At 38.8% G+C, this 20114-nt stretch overlaps 2 protein-coding genes across 3 annotated transcripts; one reads left to right on the top strand and one right to left on the bottom strand.

Moving 5' to 3' along the window:
* The first annotated feature begins 71 nt into the window (after window positions 1-71).
* LOC144649498 (charged multivesicular body protein 1a-like) lies at window positions 72-6079 on the top strand. Its single transcript, XM_078509003.1, has 9 exons — window positions 72-208; window positions 288-307; window positions 423-500; window positions 796-942; window positions 2040-2108; window positions 3462-3521; window positions 4073-4126; window positions 4714-4856; window positions 5802-6079. The coding sequence occupies exons 1-9, from the start codon at window positions 193-195 to the stop codon at window positions 5821-5823; spliced, it is 609 nt and encodes a 202-aa protein (XP_078365129.1). The 5' UTR covers window positions 72-192; the 3' UTR covers window positions 5824-6079.
* Window positions 6080-12722: 6643 nt separating this feature from the next.
* LOC144652213 (serine protease 23-like) lies at window positions 12723-16083 on the bottom strand. Of its 2 annotated transcripts, XM_078512224.1 has the most exons (2): window positions 15953-16083; window positions 12723-14957 (listed from the first exon to the last, which is right to left on the bottom strand). In XM_078512224.1, exon 2 carries the CDS (start codon window positions 14742-14744, stop codon window positions 13497-13499), a length of 1248 nt encoding a protein of 415 aa, XP_078368350.1. In that variant the 5' UTR covers window positions 14745-14957; window positions 15953-16083; the 3' UTR covers window positions 12723-13496. The 2 variants fall into 2 exon arrangements, with proteins under 2 accessions (XP_078368350.1, XP_078368349.1); XM_078512223.1 differs by lacking the exon at window positions 15953-16083 and having other exon boundaries at window positions 12723-15143.
* Window positions 16084-20114: the final 4031 nt, after the last annotated feature.

The following is a 20114-nucleotide window of genomic DNA, read 5'->3' as shown; positions in this document are numbered from 1 at the left end:
ATCACGGCGCTTTTCTCCTTATTTAGAGAACATTACCTTTTTAGGTTGTAATTTTGATGACGTCATTGTAAAGTACGAGAGACTGGGAACTAGTATTATTTTTGGCAGTTCCGTAATGGTGGACAGAAACACTGCATAGCAGCATTATAAACGTAATATTTATTAGGAGAGAAACTACAATAAGCTGCAACGATGCCGTCCATAGAAGGTGAGAAATTAATGCGTGTTTTATCTACTTTGTATCGATCTGTTTGTTACTGATTTGTATTCCGTCGATCGTTTTGCAGAAACCTTATTTCAGTTGAAGGTAAGTTGAAATTTTGCAAGATATTGAATGTTTCAGGTCATCTAAGAACTTGTAAGCTTACATGTACATGTAGGTGAAAGGCAAAGTTGTAACATGATTGCAATCTCTTATAAAGTTCACGACCAAACAGTTGGAAAGGTTCTCAAAAAAGTGCGAGAAGGAAGAGAAGACACAACAAGCAAAAGTGAAAAAGGTAGATACATAAATGTAGCTATTAGTGTACAACGTATAAAATGCCAGTTTCTAAATATTTGATGAAATAGAAGCCCAGGCCTATAGGGATTATTATGGAAATGTTACGGCACTTTTGTTTATCACTTGATTTATGTGCAGTCTGCAAAAGGCTGACTAGCTGACAGCAACTAAGATTTATGTCTAGATCTGAGTGTGACAATTCATGATTCACCAATTATTACACCTGGTTGTCGTGGATCAATAATCCAATTTTTAGCATTTCATGACATTACCATTATTTTCAATTTTTGAAGGCTTTACAGCAGAAGAACATTGAAGGAGCAAAGATTTATGCAGAAAATGCAATTCGAAAGAAGAACGAAGGATTGAACTTTCTTAGACTTGCGTCTCGGGTGGATGCTGTCTCGTCGAAAGTTCAAAGTGCCATGATGATGAAACAGGTAGGTACTGTGTGTGGTTTTCAAGGATTACTGTAAAACAGGGCTGTAAAATGGGGAGCAGGGATGGCACAGTGGTGAGAGCGCTCACTTCCCACCAATGTACATGTAGCCCAGGTTCGATTAGCAGACCCGGCTTCATATGTGGGTCGAGTTTGTTGTTGGTTCTTGTCCTTGCTCTAAGAGTTTTTCTCTGGGTTCTCCAGCTTTCCTCCCACTAGGAAAGCCAACACTTCTAAATTCCAATTTGATCGGGGGATTCAGGGCCACATTGAAAACTGCTGGGACACCAGTAATAATATTGTGTTACCTTATGGGTTCGAGCCCTGGATGGGGTCACTGTGTTGTGTTCTTGGGCAAGACACTTTACTCTCATAGTGCCTCTCTCCAGTCAGGTGTATAGATGGGTACCGGCAAAATAATGCTGGGGGTACCCTGCGATGGACTAGCATCCCATCCATGGGGGAATTTGAAATTTTCCTAGCTGCTTAATGCTATCAAAACCAGGATAAGGTCTGGCAGTTTGCACCACTTGGCTCGAGGCTGCTCCTTTTTTTTCAACAAAAGTCAGGTTTTTTAAACCTGCACAAGGTGTGTAGCTGCTGTAACCCAAGGAAATAAAAAAGTTGACAAGTCTGCTTTCCAAAATTTTTTTTTTATCTCAGGGAGAAGTTTAAATGTAAAATTCATTATTCATTTCAGTCTCCATCCCATTTACCAGAGACTTTTCTTGTGAACAGGTCTGTCACTCTTAGTCGAAGGTGAAAGGCTGTAATTCATAAGCCACACTCGTGATCGTTATTGGTTGACCCGTCCACAAAAAGTGCACACAAAAAAATTCTGGTACTAAGGGCAATTTACAAGTAACATACAGTGTACCTGTACAAGTTCTGCCAAATAAGCTCATGTCAACATGAATTGGGGCAAAGTGCTCCAAACCAAACTTATCCCAGTTTCTGTAGCATAAAGTGACATAATGCATTGCTACTTCCTCTTGCTCTAAGTTGTTTGTGGGAAAAACAGTTTTTTCTAAATTTATAAGGAAAACTCTAGTTTCCTTCAACTTTTTAGAAGATTGAATTTGTAAATGTGTTCTTCAGGTTACAAAGAACATGGATGGTGTTGTAAAAGGCTTGGATAAAGCTATGCAGTCAATGGATCTTGAAAAGGTTAGTGTTTTCAAAACAGTGGAGAAATTAATGGATATCCACTTGTGTTGCTAGGGGTACCAAATATTCAATGGTCCTTCGAAAAATAATATGCTTCTTGCAGAATTTTGCATCTTGCAAGGCTATACGCATGTCTCACGCACACTGAAAATAAGTTTATACATGTATGTATATTTAGCCTTGCTGTCTCGGGAATATCATATTTACCACAGGGGCGGATACAGGGGCTGGGGAGGTGGATAGGGTGGATATCCACCCCCCATTTTTCAGTAAAAAAAATTCGAAATGTCACTTTATTTGAAATAGAAAATAAAGAAAGAAAGAAAAATAAGCTCTCGCTCATGTCTGGTTGTTGTTACGCCACGTTTCGCCGTCTGCCACCACTTAGGGTTAGGGTTAGGGTTAGGCCCTAATGGTCTGCCATCCACCCCCCCTTTTGAAATCCTGGATCCGCCCCTGTACCATTTACACCCTGTACATGTACCATCCATTACATACAGCTTTACCTACAGTGAATAAATAGAGGATATAACATGGTTGCGCGGAGATATGAAATTTATCTTCGAGTGTTCAAACCGATATCTGACGAGTGAGCGCAGCGAACGAGTGGGATATCGATTTGAACACTTGAAGATAAATTCCATATCTCCAAGCAACCATGTAATATTCTGTTTATTATATAAACCTACTTATTACGATGTCTTTGACGATTTTCCGAAGATTGCCGACCATTTTCCGAAGATTTGCAAAATGTTGTCCGAAGGTCGTACTTATGTTTCCGAACTTTTCCGAAGATATCCGAAGATTGCCGAGGAAGATCCGAAGATGTTTCGACTAATATCGATTTACTTTGGCTCATTCAGCATTGAAACAGGGCAAACTTTGTCAGAAAATGTTTCGAAATCGATATCTTCACATGTGAAAATAACATGTTATTTTCACGTGTGAAGATATGATTTTTTCGCGGAAAGATTTCCTGGTATTTCAGTGATGTTTATATAATAACAAGGATTATTCTTGTTTGAATTGCAGGTACACTTAGGTGTACATGTCTGTAATGCAGCTTCAAGTAATTCAACAGAGAGTCCATCTTTAAGAGGGTCTGAATGGGGGGGGGGGCAAGTATTAGTTGTCAGTTTAAATTTTGGCCATTTGTCAGTTGTCAGTTAACCCCATCCAGACCCTCTTTTAATGAATAGTTTGGAGATAAATACATTATAAATAGACAGGTAGAGATTGAAAAGAAAAAAAAGAAATGTGGATAGATCTACATGTACACAAGACAGTTAGTTTTTTTACTCCTTTGTTTAAGTTTTAATATTTCATTGAAAGTTATGTTGTTTGTTTCAACAGATTTCAGCCACTATGCAAAAGTTTGAAGGCATGTTTGAAGATCTGGATGTTAACACTCAGGTAACATCAAAGGATTGTTTCACACTTTACAATTTGGACTTGGAGACCTAATTTATTTATTGTAGTTTTAAGGTCTCCAATTGCAGCTCTCTAACAACTTTGAAGTTCATTATAAATGCTACTGATAAAATGGCAAATCCAGTGATTGAAGTACTTCTCAAGTACTGTTATGGTGGATTTCCACTGACGCGTAATTTTTTACGTGCGTAAAAAAATTAGAGACAATGTATGATAGGCTTGCGTACACGTTTACGCAGGCCGTTCATACATAATTTGTCTCTAATTTTTTTCACGCACGTAAAAATTTACGCGTCAGTGGAAATCCACCATTAGTGAACAATGAAACTAAATCTAAACATGATAGTTTTAAATTTTTAACATTTTGTGGAATACAAAATAATGCTGTTGGGTGTAGGTACCCATATACATGTAATACATGTACATCTGTAGCCAAGAAACTTCAGAATTAAATAAATTTATCATTAATGTCTGTTTCTCATACAGTATACATTGTAATATCACATGTTGTGTTAAAATGTTAAATGTTTCAGGTGTTGGAAAGTGCAATGGGAGAAGCCACTACATTGTCTACTCCCCAAGACCAGGTGAGATTTTGTAACTATTTTGAGGAATAAACTATGTATTTCTACGACTATCCCTCAATACACCACAGAAATGCATGGTGTCCATATAATATTATCACTAAGTATCATAAGCTCACAATGGGTGCAAAGGGCCAAAGCCTACATGACTCTCTGCAGACAATGTACCTACATACCATTAATTTTGAACTGTAGTGATGTAGTGATAGTAAGGGCCCAGATGTGAGTGGGGCAGCATCTTCAGTTCTATCCCACCATCCTTGGTGTAGGGATCCCATGAGATTGCACCTTCCAATCCCAGAATTCACTGCACGATCTTCCCACTTCGAGACCAAACATGTACCAATTTATCTCTTCAAATTACTGGGAAAAATCGAAAATTTTTCCTTTTTGTGGACATTTGGAAGCAGTCTGACCTCGCATTCCACGAGGCTGAGGAGAAACATAGTGCAATTTTTTGCAATAGAAGAGGTTTGAAGAGTTGGGAGCCTACCTCATCCCTCCTTACTGGCAGATGTGTTTGTCAGGTCAGTTTGTACTAGTATTGCAATTAGCAACTCATGATGACTGGTCCCTTTACTGTTCATTAGGTTGAATCATTGATTCAGCAAGTTGCAGAGGAAAATGGTCTGGAAATCATGAGTGAGCTAGAGGCTGTACAGCCTGGCACATCCTCCCTCAAAACTCAAGAAGGACAAAGATCACAAGGAGAGGAAGAGCAGCTTAGCAAAAGGTAGGAAATGACAAGGTTTCAAAGAAATTGTTAAAAAATGATTTTATTAATTAGGTTAGAGCTCAACAGAGCCTCCTTTTTAGCAAATTTTTGAACAGTTTCATTGAGGTTGCATTTGAGCTTCATTCTGAGCTAGAGAAAAAAATCAATGCCGATGCTAGTTTTTAGAGTATTTAGCAACTACATAAAGGAGTTTTTCTTTCCCCCTGGATGGGATGCTAGTGATGTCTATCAAGGTAATCCACTGGTCAGTGTTTTGCCAGTACCAGTTTATAATCCTGGGTGGAGAGAGAGTTACTGTCAAGTAAATTGACTCATCCCAGAACACAACACGAAGACCCCAGCGTGGTTGCATAGATGCCAAGTCTCACGCTTTTGGCGTGAGACTCAATCTTTTTTACCCAATCTCACGCAACCACGCCATTCAGACAAAATATCACGCTTTTTTAAAAATACTACAACTTGAGGAAAAAGTCTTATTAATTTAAATAAAGAGATATACTTTCAGCTGTACTTTGGTGGAGATGAACGCTAATCGAGTGGGAAAGAGGTTAAAGATAACAAATGCTTGCCCAGAATAAAGGAAATTGCTTCTCTGCAACTTACATTTTTAAAAATTTTCTGGGAGAGCATACCCCCAGACTCCACTAGAAGTTCTGCCCTCTGGGTCTCACTATCACCCCTTCGGGGCAATTCAATTTCTCACAATTCAATTTCTCACAATTTCTCACCAACCAAAAAACTTGGCATCTATGTGGTTGTGTTGTACAGGCATAACTGAATATTTTCATTTATAGTGATAATCATACTTGTAGAATTTGGAAGTTTGGATAGAGTGGGGTGAATGTAGTAAGGACGGCATTATATATAACCATGTGTTTTCTAAACACGTAATATCATTTCCCCTTCAGCTACAATGTAATAGTGATTTCTTATTTATTTCAGACTTGCTGCTTTGAGAAGTTAACTAACTAAAGGAAAGACACAGACAGTCATTTTAGCTTATAAACCATAGGCGTATACAGAAGCCTATAAGCTTCTGGCGTATATCATAGCTCAAGAACTTTGGTTCACAGAATCTTGAATCAGTATTGTAAAAAATGTATTTGAGTAGAATTTGAGCAACAAGATATATGTCCATTGTAATGTAACTATAATTTTTGTAGCTAAATGTGCCAGAGCACATTACTGCCATTTTAAAAAAATAGCAGTTTTACAATTAACTATTGAAAGTATTTACATGTTTGCTCTGGTTTTGCATTGTCCAAGATAAACATTTACCGTAAATGATCTAAGCCCCCTGGAAGATTATGACCTTTTTAGGTGAGGGGTGGGGGTGAGGAGGGAAGTGAATAGACAGGGACGGCGGAGCATTTTTCCAACTGGGGGGGCTGACTTGTGACTTGAAGTAGGGGGGGGGCTTAAAAGACCCTTCTCTTAGTAATTAAAGTCTTTATTTTTCGGAAAAAGTGGGGGGGGCTAAAGCCCCCCGGCTCCGCCGTCCCTGATAGAGAGATGGCATATTTGTCATATTTCAAAACATTAATCAGGTTGCATATGGAAGAAATGAAGTTGACATCTCCACAAAATAGTGTCAAAAAGTAAATGTTCTTTTTGTGGTGGGTGAATACTGACTTTGAAAGCGAAAATTTACTTTAAAACAGTAGTTCACCGTCAAGAGAAATGGGAGGGGATTTATACAGAGATGGGATGTGTTAAAAAAATTGAAACTCTCAGAGGAGTGAGCTCATTAAAGAGTCCCCCTAAAGAGTGTGCAAATGATAGCAGCAAAACCGATACCGCAGTCGTGACTTGGCACATGGTGTACGTACGTTTTCCCGCGCTTTCACGCGGTGCATGATTTTCTTTCAGTTGTGATTGGCTCATACCTGGATTAAACATAAACCGTTCAAGCTCTTCTTATTGGTTGCCGCAGAAACGAGCAAGAAACGACCAAGAAACCTGAGTAAGATAAACAATAGTCTATTGTAGTTTTGAAATCGCATATCGATCAGTGGATGTAAAATTATTTTTCTTAAGGTACCAAACATTTGAATAAGCCGACAAGGTCATTGCCCCGTATTGCATTGCGCATTCTTACTGCACAAAATTTTACGCGTAATTAGCGCGCGCACATAAACAAAATGGCGGCATTTTTCTATGCGGCTTAATCTGCGAGAAAAATAAATCGACTCTTTCTCGTAAACGAGTTTGGTGACCTATCAATTTTTTTTTCAGATTTTAGGTGTAGGGAACAAGTTATTTCTGTAAAGCGAAAACGGATCAATTCCTATGTTTGAAAAATAAATTATCACTGAAAATGTGTACTTTGCCAGTACTCGCAAGGGCATTATAAAGGAATTCTGTGGTATATACAAGGTCTTCCTGCTCCTAAACGAATTTGGGGACCCCACTTTTTATTTCAAAATTTAAGTCCCCTGAAGGTAATCAACCCGTAGACAAAGTTTGGTTGAAAATCAATGTTCAGTTTTATTTCGGGGCAATGACTAACAAAAACGGACGGATGTTCATAATTCTAAAAACCTCATCTCTGACGCTATTGTCTCTGTAAATGATTGAATCCCGTGACTCCAGAAGGCATGTCCAGTACAAGTAATTGCAACTAGTCATTTGAGAGGGTCAATAAAATCAACCGGTCAATATGTGCAATGTTTATTACTGGGCCAATTTTTATCCAAGTATTGGACTGGACAAAATTTCTGCTCTGTTTCAACCATAAAGACGTGTATTAAATCGCTTATTAATCAAGCTTGCTCGAGACCGTTCTATGAGAATATCGGCTCACGGTCTCTTTTTGTACGTACTTCGCCGCGTTGGATAGTATCGTGGAGACCTGCAGGTTCTTGCAGGAGGGCCCTCGCCCTTTAGGCCATACATACTTTGGGCATTTTATTTTCTGTTTGGTACTCGTATAAAATAAAGTTGCAAAAAAAACTTTGCCAACTCACTTTTGTCATGATTCAGCACATCATCAGATGGGAAATGGCCCAACAACTTTATGTGGCTTCTGCACTTCTTGTTTAGCAATGTAAGCGCGCGCGAAGGATTACAGAGCAATTTTTTTAATCAAGAAAGTAGATGAGATTTTTTTCAAAATACGAGCGATTGCCGTTTTGACTACCAGTATCACGGATTTGCGGTGAACCACGACAAATTACCCGTACTAGGAATCTGTAATATCAGTGACAAATTTAGACCTGACCGCAGTTTATAAATAGGCTAAATTAAGCTCAATGACATAAACAACTTTTAATTTGGGTGCTAAGCAACAAAATATCTAGCCATATTTCCTTTGTTGGTTTTGTATTTAACAAGATTCTTAACTTTACTTTGTAAATCTGCTGACTAATTGAACTGCTAGCAACCAACAGCCCCCAACAGTCCCCAACAGTATACGTGCCGTTCCAGTATTATCTAATTATTGGACCGGTAAAGTTTCTGCTCTGTTTTAGACGTGTAATAAATCGCTTATTTACCAAGCTTGCTAGCTAAGAGAATATCGGCTTTTGGTCTTTTTTTGTACGTATACGGACCTCACTGCGTTGTATTGGTCTGTCAAGACGAAGAGTTTTCACGTACGGCCCTCACGCTTGGTTAATAACCTGTGGATGAGATGTGTCCTCATATTCTTTGGGCCTTCTGTTCTAGTTTCTTTTAGTTGGGTATGTAATTATTTCTTGGTCTTTAATAAAATGAAGTCGCAAAACAACATTTTGCTGGCTCACTTTTGTTAGGTTAACCAGTACATCACAAGATCACAAGTGAAGTGACCCATCAAGTTTATATTTTTCGCTTGAAAAAAATTGGCAAGATCAGAAACTACATCAGCCCCCCGGGGGGGGGGGGGGGGGGTACTCCCATATGTGGCCTATACGGGTATGTGCCGCCCGATAGGGTATGGTTTTTGCGGTTCTCGGTCCTTAAATAGAGTATCATTTTTGCTCCTTTTGGCAATGTGTTCCCGGTGTGCTCCTTAGATAGGGTATCTAAATTCTATTAGCTAAAATAAATGCCCAGCTAAACGAAAAAAAGATATCTTAAAACTGAATTTTCTGTTCAGGTATTAGAAAAGCGATTTTGTAAAGATTTGTGTCTTGCCGTGCGCGGTTAGCCGTTATTTGGGTCGTCACGGAACGCTTCTCCTTCTCTTGAATAGGGTGTCATTTTTTCGACGTTTTTTCTTGTTTACAAGCTAAAAACGTAGAATAGGGGTTATGTGGACAAAATTTGGAACCACATATTTGTAAACTCTCAAGGGACTTTTTTAATTTCTCAAGGGACTGTTTTAATTTCACAAGGGATTACTTTCCGCTGTGGGTGATCACTTGCGATCTCGTGGAAAAAACGTGACTTGTCACATTTACAAACGTTATATAACAATTTTAAAGGTGACATGTCAGCTTTATTATCTCAACGCACGTGTGTCTGAAAGGCGATCTATAAAAAGCGTCGCACAAACAATGGATTGCGTAACTAAAACACGAATAAATAATCACTAGCACTTACATCGTTTAAAAATTACAAACGTCAGAAATAAACCATACCAAAAAACTCGCTCTTTTCAAAGATATTATTTAAGTTAAAACAAATGCAAGAGATGGGGGCTTCTTTTAGCTTAGGAGCGGTTAAAAATTAAGCCAAATTTGGTCGCTACATGCTTGCCATTCTATTTCGTCATTAGCCTAGGTCGTTAGGGACGAGACCTCGCGTTGACAGCAATGTCGCATGAATCCGCTTTACAACATGCGATCGTATCTACGCAGTTCGAGTGGAATTTCAGTCAAAGACAGCAAAATTCTTTCGTATTTCATCTTCAAATATAATTCGAAAGCATTCACTGTATATATGGCTTTTTGTTTAATCCTGGGTCTTGATATCCGACCCTCGCAGAGCCTAGACAAAACGCAGCTTGAGTGTAACGATTTGTTTACGCCGCAATTATATGCGCAATGTTTTCTCCGACAGTTGTCGGAAATATCCGTATTTTTTTCGTGCTTTTTCGTGGAGCAATCATAACGATACGGCCTTGAACACATTGAACAGCGGTCTACCTATAACAATTCAAATATGGCGTCGCAAAAACAAAGCGTCGAACGCATATTTTGCTGTTTCATTTGCTAATTTCGCTGCCGTAATCGACTGCCTCGAAAGTTCCTTGCAATTTTAAAGTATAGAATTGTCAGATCTCGGTGAAATTTGCACTGTTTATTTGTGTAATGTTAAGGAATATGTGTATAAATACCCGGCGCGGACGAGCCATTTTTCCCTGATTTTTGACAAAATTATATGGCTGCATTTCCTCCGCGAAGATAGGAAATTGTTAAACTAAACTGACTACAAAGAAACTGTAATGATAAGTTCGAAGAACAATGCACAGGATAAACCTTCGACTCATACTTCATGCAAAAACGTCGATATCTCGAAGAGACTTTGATTCGGTTTTGGGCCTTAAAAAGGGTATCAATTTTCGCTTTCTTCATCCTTAAATAGGGTCAGGGTTTAAGAACCTTGGCACACCCCTATCCGAAATTTATGGGAGTACCCCCCCCCCCCGGGCATCAGCCAGTCTGACTGTAAGCGGTTGGTCCATGCGTTTATCACATCAAACCTTGACATGTGCAATAGTATCCTGACTGGATTACCATCGAAAGAACTTGATAAGCTCCAACACTTACAGAACACTACAGCAAGCCGGGCGTGTTGCCAGAGCGAAGAAAAAACGAACACATAACACCAAATACCGGCTGAAACGCCTACACTGGCTTCCAGTTAAAATAAGAACTGATGACTTTAAAATCCTGTTACTTACGTTTAAAGCTCTTCATAACCAGGCACCTGACTAAATATCAAAGATTTTTTAGTCGTATATAAACCTGGCCGCTCGTGTAGAACACTGTCTTTCGAGTTGGTTTTAAAGGAGATTTTCACTAATTTGAGTATGTGAAAATGAACTGTTTACAAATGTTTCAACTCGTGCCCACTCTTCGTAGTTGATCAATTTATAAAGTAAGACTTCTTCTTTTAATTCGTGGAAAATCTGCATGATGCTGAGACAGATTATATCAGTTCAATGGAATTTTTTGGGCCTTAAGTAATGTTACTTTCCAGAGGAACTGTTTTTGAGAGAAAGGACAGCAAAACTCATGCTGCGTCTAAACTGGTTCAAAATAAAGGGTCAGCCAGTTTTCGAAACTTAACTATAGTCTTGACATCTTGTATTTATTATAATAGACCGTTCACAGTCCCTTCTTGTTCGTATTGATCGTATTTTTCTTTATCGTTGTACGCGGAGGAAGAACGGAAAACTGGACTCTTCACTCGCTCCCCACCCCCACCCCCTCTTGCTTCGTAATTGGCTCGCTTCGCCCGCTGTTTTCTCTCACTCGCGTTCTTTTGCGCTGAAAAATAGAGAGGCTATGGACAATCTCGGGCTAATATAAGGATCAGACTTCTATCGTTTTCGAATGCAAGTTTGATCATGTACTAATGTGCAATTCACAGTAATCTAGAACTAAAGTCCTAGGAGAAAATAGCAATAAAGTTAGTCAAATTGTTTTGGTATGAAAATCTCTGTGGTTTACACGCACGCGTAGGATGACAGAGCAATTTACAGCTGTGTTTTAATTCAGAACGAAGATGAATTTTTTTAAATTACGAATGATTGCTGACTACCAGTATCACGGATTTTGTGGTGAACCACGAAAAATGACTACTAATTTTTAATATTCATTGACAAATATAGACCTGACCAATTTATAGAAGTCATAGAAGGCTGGAATTCGATTTTCAAACAACTTCTCGTGGTCAGTACAGCACATTTCCTCTTCATCTACGGATATCCTGTTTTTAAATATTTGTTTGCAAATTTTTTAAAAATTTTGAATTCTCGGCTTATTTTTAAATTGTTGGTAATATTTTTACTCTGCTGCATGGCTTATTGTATGTACGTATTGCTAAGAGTCAACAATGCTGAGTAATTGTTTTCAGGCTAGCTCCTAACAACGCGAAGTACTTCCGGAATACGGAAATTATTAAACTGGCAGTAATGCGGAATGAGTTCTATTTTTTTAAACAATTAATCTAAAAGTGGAAATCCCTCCCCGGACGCTAAATCCTCGGGTAGTTAATTAATAAAGTATCTGCTCAGAATGGGGTAATTCACAGCAGCGAAATAGACAGTATAAATTTGGAAGTGATCATATCTTTTGGAGTGGCCTGAGAGGTGCTTAATAAAACGGGGATCAGGTTTGTTCTTTTTAATGATAAGTTCGTATATCGTGTAGTTTCCAAAGCTGGTAAAAATTATGATATTGTTTAATTGTCATGGAGATGAAATGGAGCAACGTCTATTGCGATATTGCCAAAGCTGGCATCTATTTTTGCAAACCAAAATAGATATTACCGTATAATTTATTAGAAGAAAAGTTTTTCGTTTTCATCCATGACTAGCACTAATCGAATTTTAAAATTGCAACCTCACCGGAAAAACTAATAAAAAGGAAAAGGCCATCATTTGTCAGTATGTGATATTGTACGCATGTAACCATAAAGTCAACTGAAATTCTAATCAATTTTCGTGACAGATTTCTTGAACATTTCGCTTCTGTTTCACCCCGCCGAGAAAAAAAAGGTTGCTTTAATAGAAAAACTTACTATACCACTCTTTAAAATACTTTACAGAATAATCTTGAAGGTAAAACTACCATCCTTACATTCTTCTAACAATTGCTTGAATAAACATCTCTTTATCCCTCGGATTGGAATACTGTACAGTTTTTCGTGAATTGACTTGGCCAAAGATTTTAATGAGAGTTTTTTATTGTCACAATAAGAACTAGAATTCTTTCATTGCTTTTTCACTTGTACGAGACTTAAAAAAAGAATAATGTAAGTTGTGTTCGCGTGTAATCACCGTCAGTCTTGGCCAAGCACGTGGTGACTTCCTACGCAGAGTACCCACAAGCCATTTCTGCCTTTAACCTCTTTTTCAAAACGAGGCCAGGCACCAATCATGTCATGTAGCACAAGTCATTCCATGTAGATGATATTTCATTTTGAATAATGAGTTAAAATCATTTCATATAAAAGCTCTTGTAATGGTTATGATAAGGAGGTATAAATGTTAGCAGTCATTACTGAAAATTGTGAGACACTTGGCCATTTGTGCATGTCAGTTGCCCTATATATCGCCATTTTGTAAACGTTGTCCTGTATTGCTGCCTTCGCCTTCTAAACCTTTAGGACCCTTTAGGGTTCGCTTTGAAGAAAGCCTTTCATCTGCATTCACAGAAAGTGATCATTATTAATAAATATCATTTACTTAATGACAATTCACCTAAGAATTTATTTTTTTAATTTTAATAAACGCTTTAAAACAATGCAAATAAAAACACATTTTCAAAATGTTAAATACTTCTCAGCTGATACATACATTATCTTTCTTGTCTTAATTACTTTAATAAATTATCATAATTACTTTAATAAATTATGTTATGTTTTAGTGTCTCTCTATTAAATGTTTCAAACTCGATGTTTTTCCAAACAGTATTCTATACTAATATATATAATGACAGTCACATTTTTCCACTGTTGTACACCAGCGCATGCGTATTGACGTTTCTATCCACGTGGTACTGAACGAAGTCGCGCATAGCGATCCACACTTCTTGAAGACCACGAGATACAATCTGAACCAGCACCGATCCAACGACAAATCTGCCTTGCCTTCAAGTTGGTTAACTTGGTGACGAGATTGAACAGCTTGCTTTCACCATTAGGCATGCGGATGGACCCGGATCCCGAAAGAATCCCGACTACAACGCGATCTTTTCCCTTTTCCAGATGCTGCGTTCTGACGTACGTGCCAGCCCCGGAACTTCCTTGAACGGTATCGCATCGACAGATCAATAAATTTTTCACCACTCGTGACTCACAGTGGTTGTACCACAACGAATTCGGCTTTTTGTCACCGGGAAAACTAGCAAAGTGCAGCTTGTATTGACGGCGCGGACCCCTGATCACTCCAAGCTTGAAAAATGGTCGTTTCTGAGCTCTGTGTAGTGTAATCACAGCATAGTCAAAGCTTGGTGGAGTGCTTTCAAGGCGCCAGTTTTGGGGGAACTTTACGTTGTCCACGCCAACCCAACGTAATTTTCCATTGCGCCGGAGAAATCCGACTTTCAGTTTAGCGATATCCATTAGTAGCTGCTGGCCATTGTGAATACAGTGCGCGGATGTCAGAACATGCAAGTTCGAGATGAGCGACCCTGTACAGCCAGTCGAGATCTTCACGCTCGCTGAAAACGGAAATTTTTGTGCTTGAGTAGAAGTGTTCAACCTGATACGACCGTCACGCCCAAAGATCAGTCTTTTTAAGCGAGACTTTAAGGGTGGCTCAACTCTTGACAACAGTTGTAGAGAGTCATAACTTGTTCTCTGAGAATGGGACAAAAGTTCAGGCTCTGGTTCATCAACTGCAGAGTCTACCACGTGGTACGGATTTGATCCATTAGTTTCGCTGAAGTCAGCAAGATCGCGAATTGCGACTCTGGTTAACGTTTCAGTACCATTCCGCCATAGTGTTTCGTAGTTCAAGTCGATAAGGTCTTCTTCGGTATCGTTGAAAACCTCTGTGAACATCACAGGTTTAGCCTTTAAGACAGCGCTGCCAAGAGTCGTTTCTGAAGGCGCAGTGTCCCCGTTTTCATCATGGCTTCTTCTTGAACGTTTTATTCTGGGCAACGCAATGCTTTCTTGAGTCTTGCTGGCTTTTTGGTTTTGTCTCGACACGATAACTTCTTCACCTGAAATTGTTCCTACCAGAAACGCACTGAGTAAAATTGCTGACCAACAATAGACGCACTTCATCTCTCCCTCCTCCTGCTTCCTTGAGGTAAACTCGAAAATGAGCTCTGATTGTGTGTATCCGTGATCTTGTTTTGATGTTTTTAAGTAGTTAGCGGATGTCGCGGAAAATTGTGATGAAAAAGCTGAGTGAACATGGTCAATCTCGCCAGGCCGATATTCAGTGGTAGAAAATGCACCGCGATCGACGATCGGGGGCGAAGAACAAAAGAGTCCCTGAGAACAAAAAAAAATTAGAAAGTCGATTAACACCTCCGTACATGTTTTAGAATTTGAAAAGAACTGAGATGGACGGCCGTTTTTTGTGACGCGTAGCTTGGCAAAACACGTATAGTCGGCTTTGAGAAAATTATCATTCCAAAGGAGCCGAGTTAAAAAGAGATACGTATTTACCATGTGTTAAAAAAATGTTTCGCGACTGTTCAATTCGTTTTTTAAAAAGAGATACGTATTTCAGTACCATGTGTTAAAAAAATGTTTCGCGACTGTTCGTTTTAAAAGCTTCCGACGCTCACGCTCGACTTTTTCATTTTATTGAATTTCTTGTACAAAGGATTGAATAGACTCGTAGGGGTCGTAAGAGTTCCGCCCGAAGGTTCAACACCTGTTTAGAAGAAACTGCAGCCTTGAAATCACGAGTTGTGTGTGGGCTAACATTTATGTAATAATACAAAAAAATTAACTTCTTTTTCACCAGAGAATAAATTGCATCGGAAATAGTTAAACAAGAGAATTGACAAACAATACGTGTTTAGTCGGCTTTTACGGGTCATTTCCTCGGCCAGCGAAAGAAAATCAGCCGACAATTTAAGTGCACTTCCACTCAATAACAGATGGATTTAACTGCTTAACGCCTGATCGGATTTAAGTATGTTGTTGTTAGTTTTAGCAAGTGATGAGTGTTCTTGAAGCAAAACAATAAACGGCGTGTTTCAAACATTCAATATTGTGACGCAACTCTAGAAGTTTCCGAAAGAATTTTCTTTGTTCAGAGAGCTTAGAATCTATTGTAAAGTTGGCCGAAGAATGACGAACAGCGGCGAAAAAATCAATCTTTTATGCTGAAATACTTATTCGTTAAAAATAAATTCTTGAAAATAACATTTTGTTTTGTACTTTTAACTAATCGTATACAGTCTCAGTGTAGATGTGGTTGACCTCGTTAACTGTTCGCTGCCAGTGAAATATAACTGTGGGAACCTGTTACGTACCTTATGTACATAAATCCGTTTGGAATTTTCTTTTTAGTAAAAGAACATTGTAACTTCCGGTGTGTTTTCTTCTGACGCATTGTGACATCAGCCTTTTTAAAGACTATTTTAAGGGAGGACTGCGTCAGTCCTATCTAAGAAAAGACCAGCTTACGTAGGTAAACAAAAATTCTCAAAGGAATTTTTCATTTCGTAGACTGTTGGTTATTATGGCTTGGAATACACAGACTAATATAAACTAAACTGAAAGAATATAAGAGTAAATGATCTATAAAAGCAATATTTTATAGTGGTGTGTCTAGCTCCACACTTAATCAGCTTTACAAGACGCTTATTTTGCTAGAAGAAGAAAAAAAAAAGCTAAGTGTTTATGTCACAAGACATTGTCTGTTGACGGAAAAAAGGCTTGTCGATCAGGCACTTCGGATTTTAAAGACAAATGTCTTCCCGCAAAGTGCTTTGCGGATAGTTTAATGTGTTGCTTTTAAACTTTAATTGTCTGCATAACTTCTTTAACTTGTCTGAGGTATTTCGTTTTGTAGTGATCATCAGTTTTCGGTGACAGGTTTGATAGTACACTCTTAGCATTAGTACCATGATGGTTTATACAGACAGCAGCGCCAAGGTGCCGCTTAATCAATACACGAGAGCGTAAAACGGTTTTTAGCGAGTTTGTCGCTTTCAAAACAATTGCGCCGGTCTCCTCAAACACTTGTTACACCTGAATTCTATCTAACGACTGTCTGTTGACGTCAGACTCTTTACGAAAACATGCAGTGGACTACAACGCTCACAAATGAATTACTAAATCAAACATTCCTTTTGATAAAATACTTGAGTTTGTTCTGATGGCTCAGTCAAAGCCAACTTTACCAAGAGACAACACACTTTCGACAAGATCTTTAAACAATTCACGTCTTCCTTTTCAGCTTTTTAAACCATGCAAGTAGAAACGATTTAGAACACGTTCAGCGAAGCAGCGTATAATTTGAACGTTAACACACGATAGCCATGCTCTTTCACTACTCTTGCGGGGGCGTTTTGTTATTTTTGATCGTATTTTGCGAGTTCTTTCACAAATATTCTATAGATCAAAAATTTTAAACCGCACCTAGTTTTGATTGATTTAACGCAACGTTGACCCTTTTAAGTAAATGACGAGTCTTCAGTTTCGTATAAAAAGTGAACTACTACTGGTAATATTAAATATTATACCACCGTTTTAGTCCTATAGCACTACAAAAGAAAGCCAGAGCACTACAATTAAGGACTTGAACTGAATTTTCTGTGGAGATAAAGCCTCACAAAGCGCTAGTTCACATGTTTATCCGGTCTGAATGATAGCAATATGCGATGCCTCCTTTATTCAGTTTAATTATATGACATTCCCTGCTGCATCATACTATGGCTGCATGCATCTTAATTCCAACTTCCTTCCCAGCCCTACCGACGCGACGCAATCTGGGTGACTCGGCTATTCAATTCCAATCTGTCTTCAGCTTTCGTGTATCCAGACATCATCCCTCTACTGATCTTGTTCAGCCTTGATCTACCTCTGCCGTAAACACTTTTCTCCGCGGCCTTCCTTTTCAGTCTTTTCTATAGCGCACGGCGCACAAGATCAACACTCCTAAGGTTGTCTCGAGTGTTGGTAATAGTGTTGCATGGAATACAGGTTACAGTCATATCAGGAAGAGGAAGGACTCCAAGAACACTTGTTGCTGTACACTTTAATCATTTCTATATTGAGACATTTTTGAGTGCATATGGGTCGTGATGGGGTTTCAAAAATTTTGTTCTCTGTCAATTTATTTATAGATTAGTTTTGTTTTTGTCACCTTTTCAGCCGTGAACCTGGCTACAATTGAACGACTAAGTTACATAAGGGAATCTCTTATCCTTCAGCCTTTGATAGAACTATACTGCTGACATGAACTGTCTTTAATTCTTCTTCACTCTTAGATAGTCGAACAAAAACCACCTTTAATGGAAAAGAATATGCCGCACTATCTTAATGTATCATAAGTCATCCTTTTGCTACTGATTTAGTAGGTCAGAATTAGCACTATTTAACAAATCAGTCTGACAATTAGACTACAAGCTCGAGATTCGGAAAATAGTCAACGAGGCGCAGTCGAGTTCATAATCACTCATAGAAAACTAGGGCACGCGTGGTCCAATCGTTTTAGCAGCTTCTATAACTGAAGAATAGTCAAAAACCTACAATTTTAGGTATTTTTAAACCAAAAATAGAGAATCGTGTTCCCTTTCAAGACAACGTCTGCGCGATCGATCGTGTTCAGTCTATCAGCGAACGAAGAGGGAATCGGAGAGGACAACGAAGAGGGAATCGATCAGGTCGCGGATTTGCAAGAGACCACTACTAGTGTAACATGTTGAAACTGTTTTGTATGAGGCTTCGAAGACATGGTTACAGTCACATGTCCTTGCATTTTGAAGGAAGTTTGGGGTAATTTGAAAACCCGAGCGACGACACCGTCTTTCGTGTTTGCATAACTTCATAGAAAGTGTGACATACGGAATCCCGTACGGAATTTTATTCATGAGTTGCAAAACTTTGGAAAACGAACGAGTGAGCACAGCGAACGAGTGAGTTTTACAAAGTTTTGCAACTCGTGAAAAAAATCAGTACAAAGCACTTTCTATGCTGTAATTTGTTTATTATATATAAAACGAGAATTCAACCATTGGAAACTTCACCCGATTTTTTCTAGTTTATAACCTTTGAAATATAACATTAAATATTACGCAGCAGCGCGAGGAAAAACGAAGCTGCAAAATGAACATCACTTTCCAAGCGAATTCGCTATTTATCAAAAACGAAAAATTACCGGCGACAAACTCTTCTAAACAAAAACTTTATTCAATAAATAAACTACGTTACATTTTTAAAGCAAAACTTTTAGCATCGCATCCAAGAAACATCGCCACAAGCGAATGAACTACTGGCGACGAATCAACTGGCTAATTTTGAACAAATTGTGATAACATAGGGAGTCAGTTAATTAAACAATAATGGCAACGTAAATCCACATTTAAAATGCAATTTACTTTACCAAGGCGTTCCCAAGAGTGCTTGAATATTCTTTGAAAGTGCGCTGACTGATGCGTTGTATTAAAGTTCTGAATAAATTCTTGTCTTCGCTTTCACTTATGCATTAGTCAATTGAAACCCCGGCCCCCCGACCCCCGGGACTTAGCGGGGATTTAACGCGTCCAAAGCCGGGATTTAACGCACTTTTAACGGCGCGTTGGCCCCGGTGGGCGGTGGTTTTAACAAAATGTCAGTAGACCGGGGCCATGGAGCGGTGATTTAACAGCACGCGATCACTTAAAGCGGGGACGGCAGCCGGGATTTAACATAAAGGACTAAATGTTTTTCTCAAAATGTTCGTTCTGAGGAATCCCTTCTGAAAAGTCTCCACGCTTCTTCCTTGATATTTAAAGCCTTTCGCGACGCCTGGGTTTGTATTTAATATGTTCACACGATAAAAATAGACTCATTGTACTTGAAATCTGCCATCTTTGTACACTATCGTCTCCAAGAAAGTAGTTTCTGTTTCTGAGATTTCAGCCGTGAATCATATCATAGGGTGAAAGCTGTTCACCTTTAGAAGAAATTCTTCTATTTTGTCACTTCTTGTGTCCGTCGTCAATAAATCGTTTCCAAAGGATAGGCTTATTGCTACTTGTCTGAGTATTTCGTTTTCTATTTTGGCCGTGAAGATGACAGCGGAAACTGCGGCGATTGTCGTGCCCATGGCTGTTTGATGTGCTTAAAGATAATCTTTTCCATTGAATTGGAACGAGCTTTCTTGAAAGATCACACTGAGCAACTCTCTTACCGAGAACGGCAGGGCCGTAGCTAGCCAAAGGCAAGACGAGGCACTTACCTCGTCTAGATTTTAACCCAATTTTAATAACAAACTTTTTGTTGGGGAAATGATCCCAAGTTAAAAAAGATTTATTTCTCTCAAGAAATACCTTAGAAAAATCTTGAAGAAAGAGTTTCAGGGCTTCTAGATTTCAAAATTTTCTGAAGGGCATGCCCCCAGTTCCCCCTAGCAAGATCTTGCCTCTTCTATGGCAAATGCCCTGTACGGGAGGGTTTCCTTGATGAAATTCTCCGTATGCTTTGCAT

The sequence above is a fragment of the Oculina patagonica genome, chromosome 4, assembly GCF_052425735.1.
Source record: "Oculina patagonica isolate OP01 chromosome 4, crgOcupat, whole genome shotgun sequence".
In the NCBI taxonomy this organism is placed as follows: domain Eukaryota; kingdom Metazoa; phylum Cnidaria; class Anthozoa; order Scleractinia; family Oculinidae; genus Oculina; species Oculina patagonica.
The sequence above is the reverse complement of the archived record's forward strand: the minus strand, read 5'-3'. Positions and strand labels throughout refer to the sequence as shown.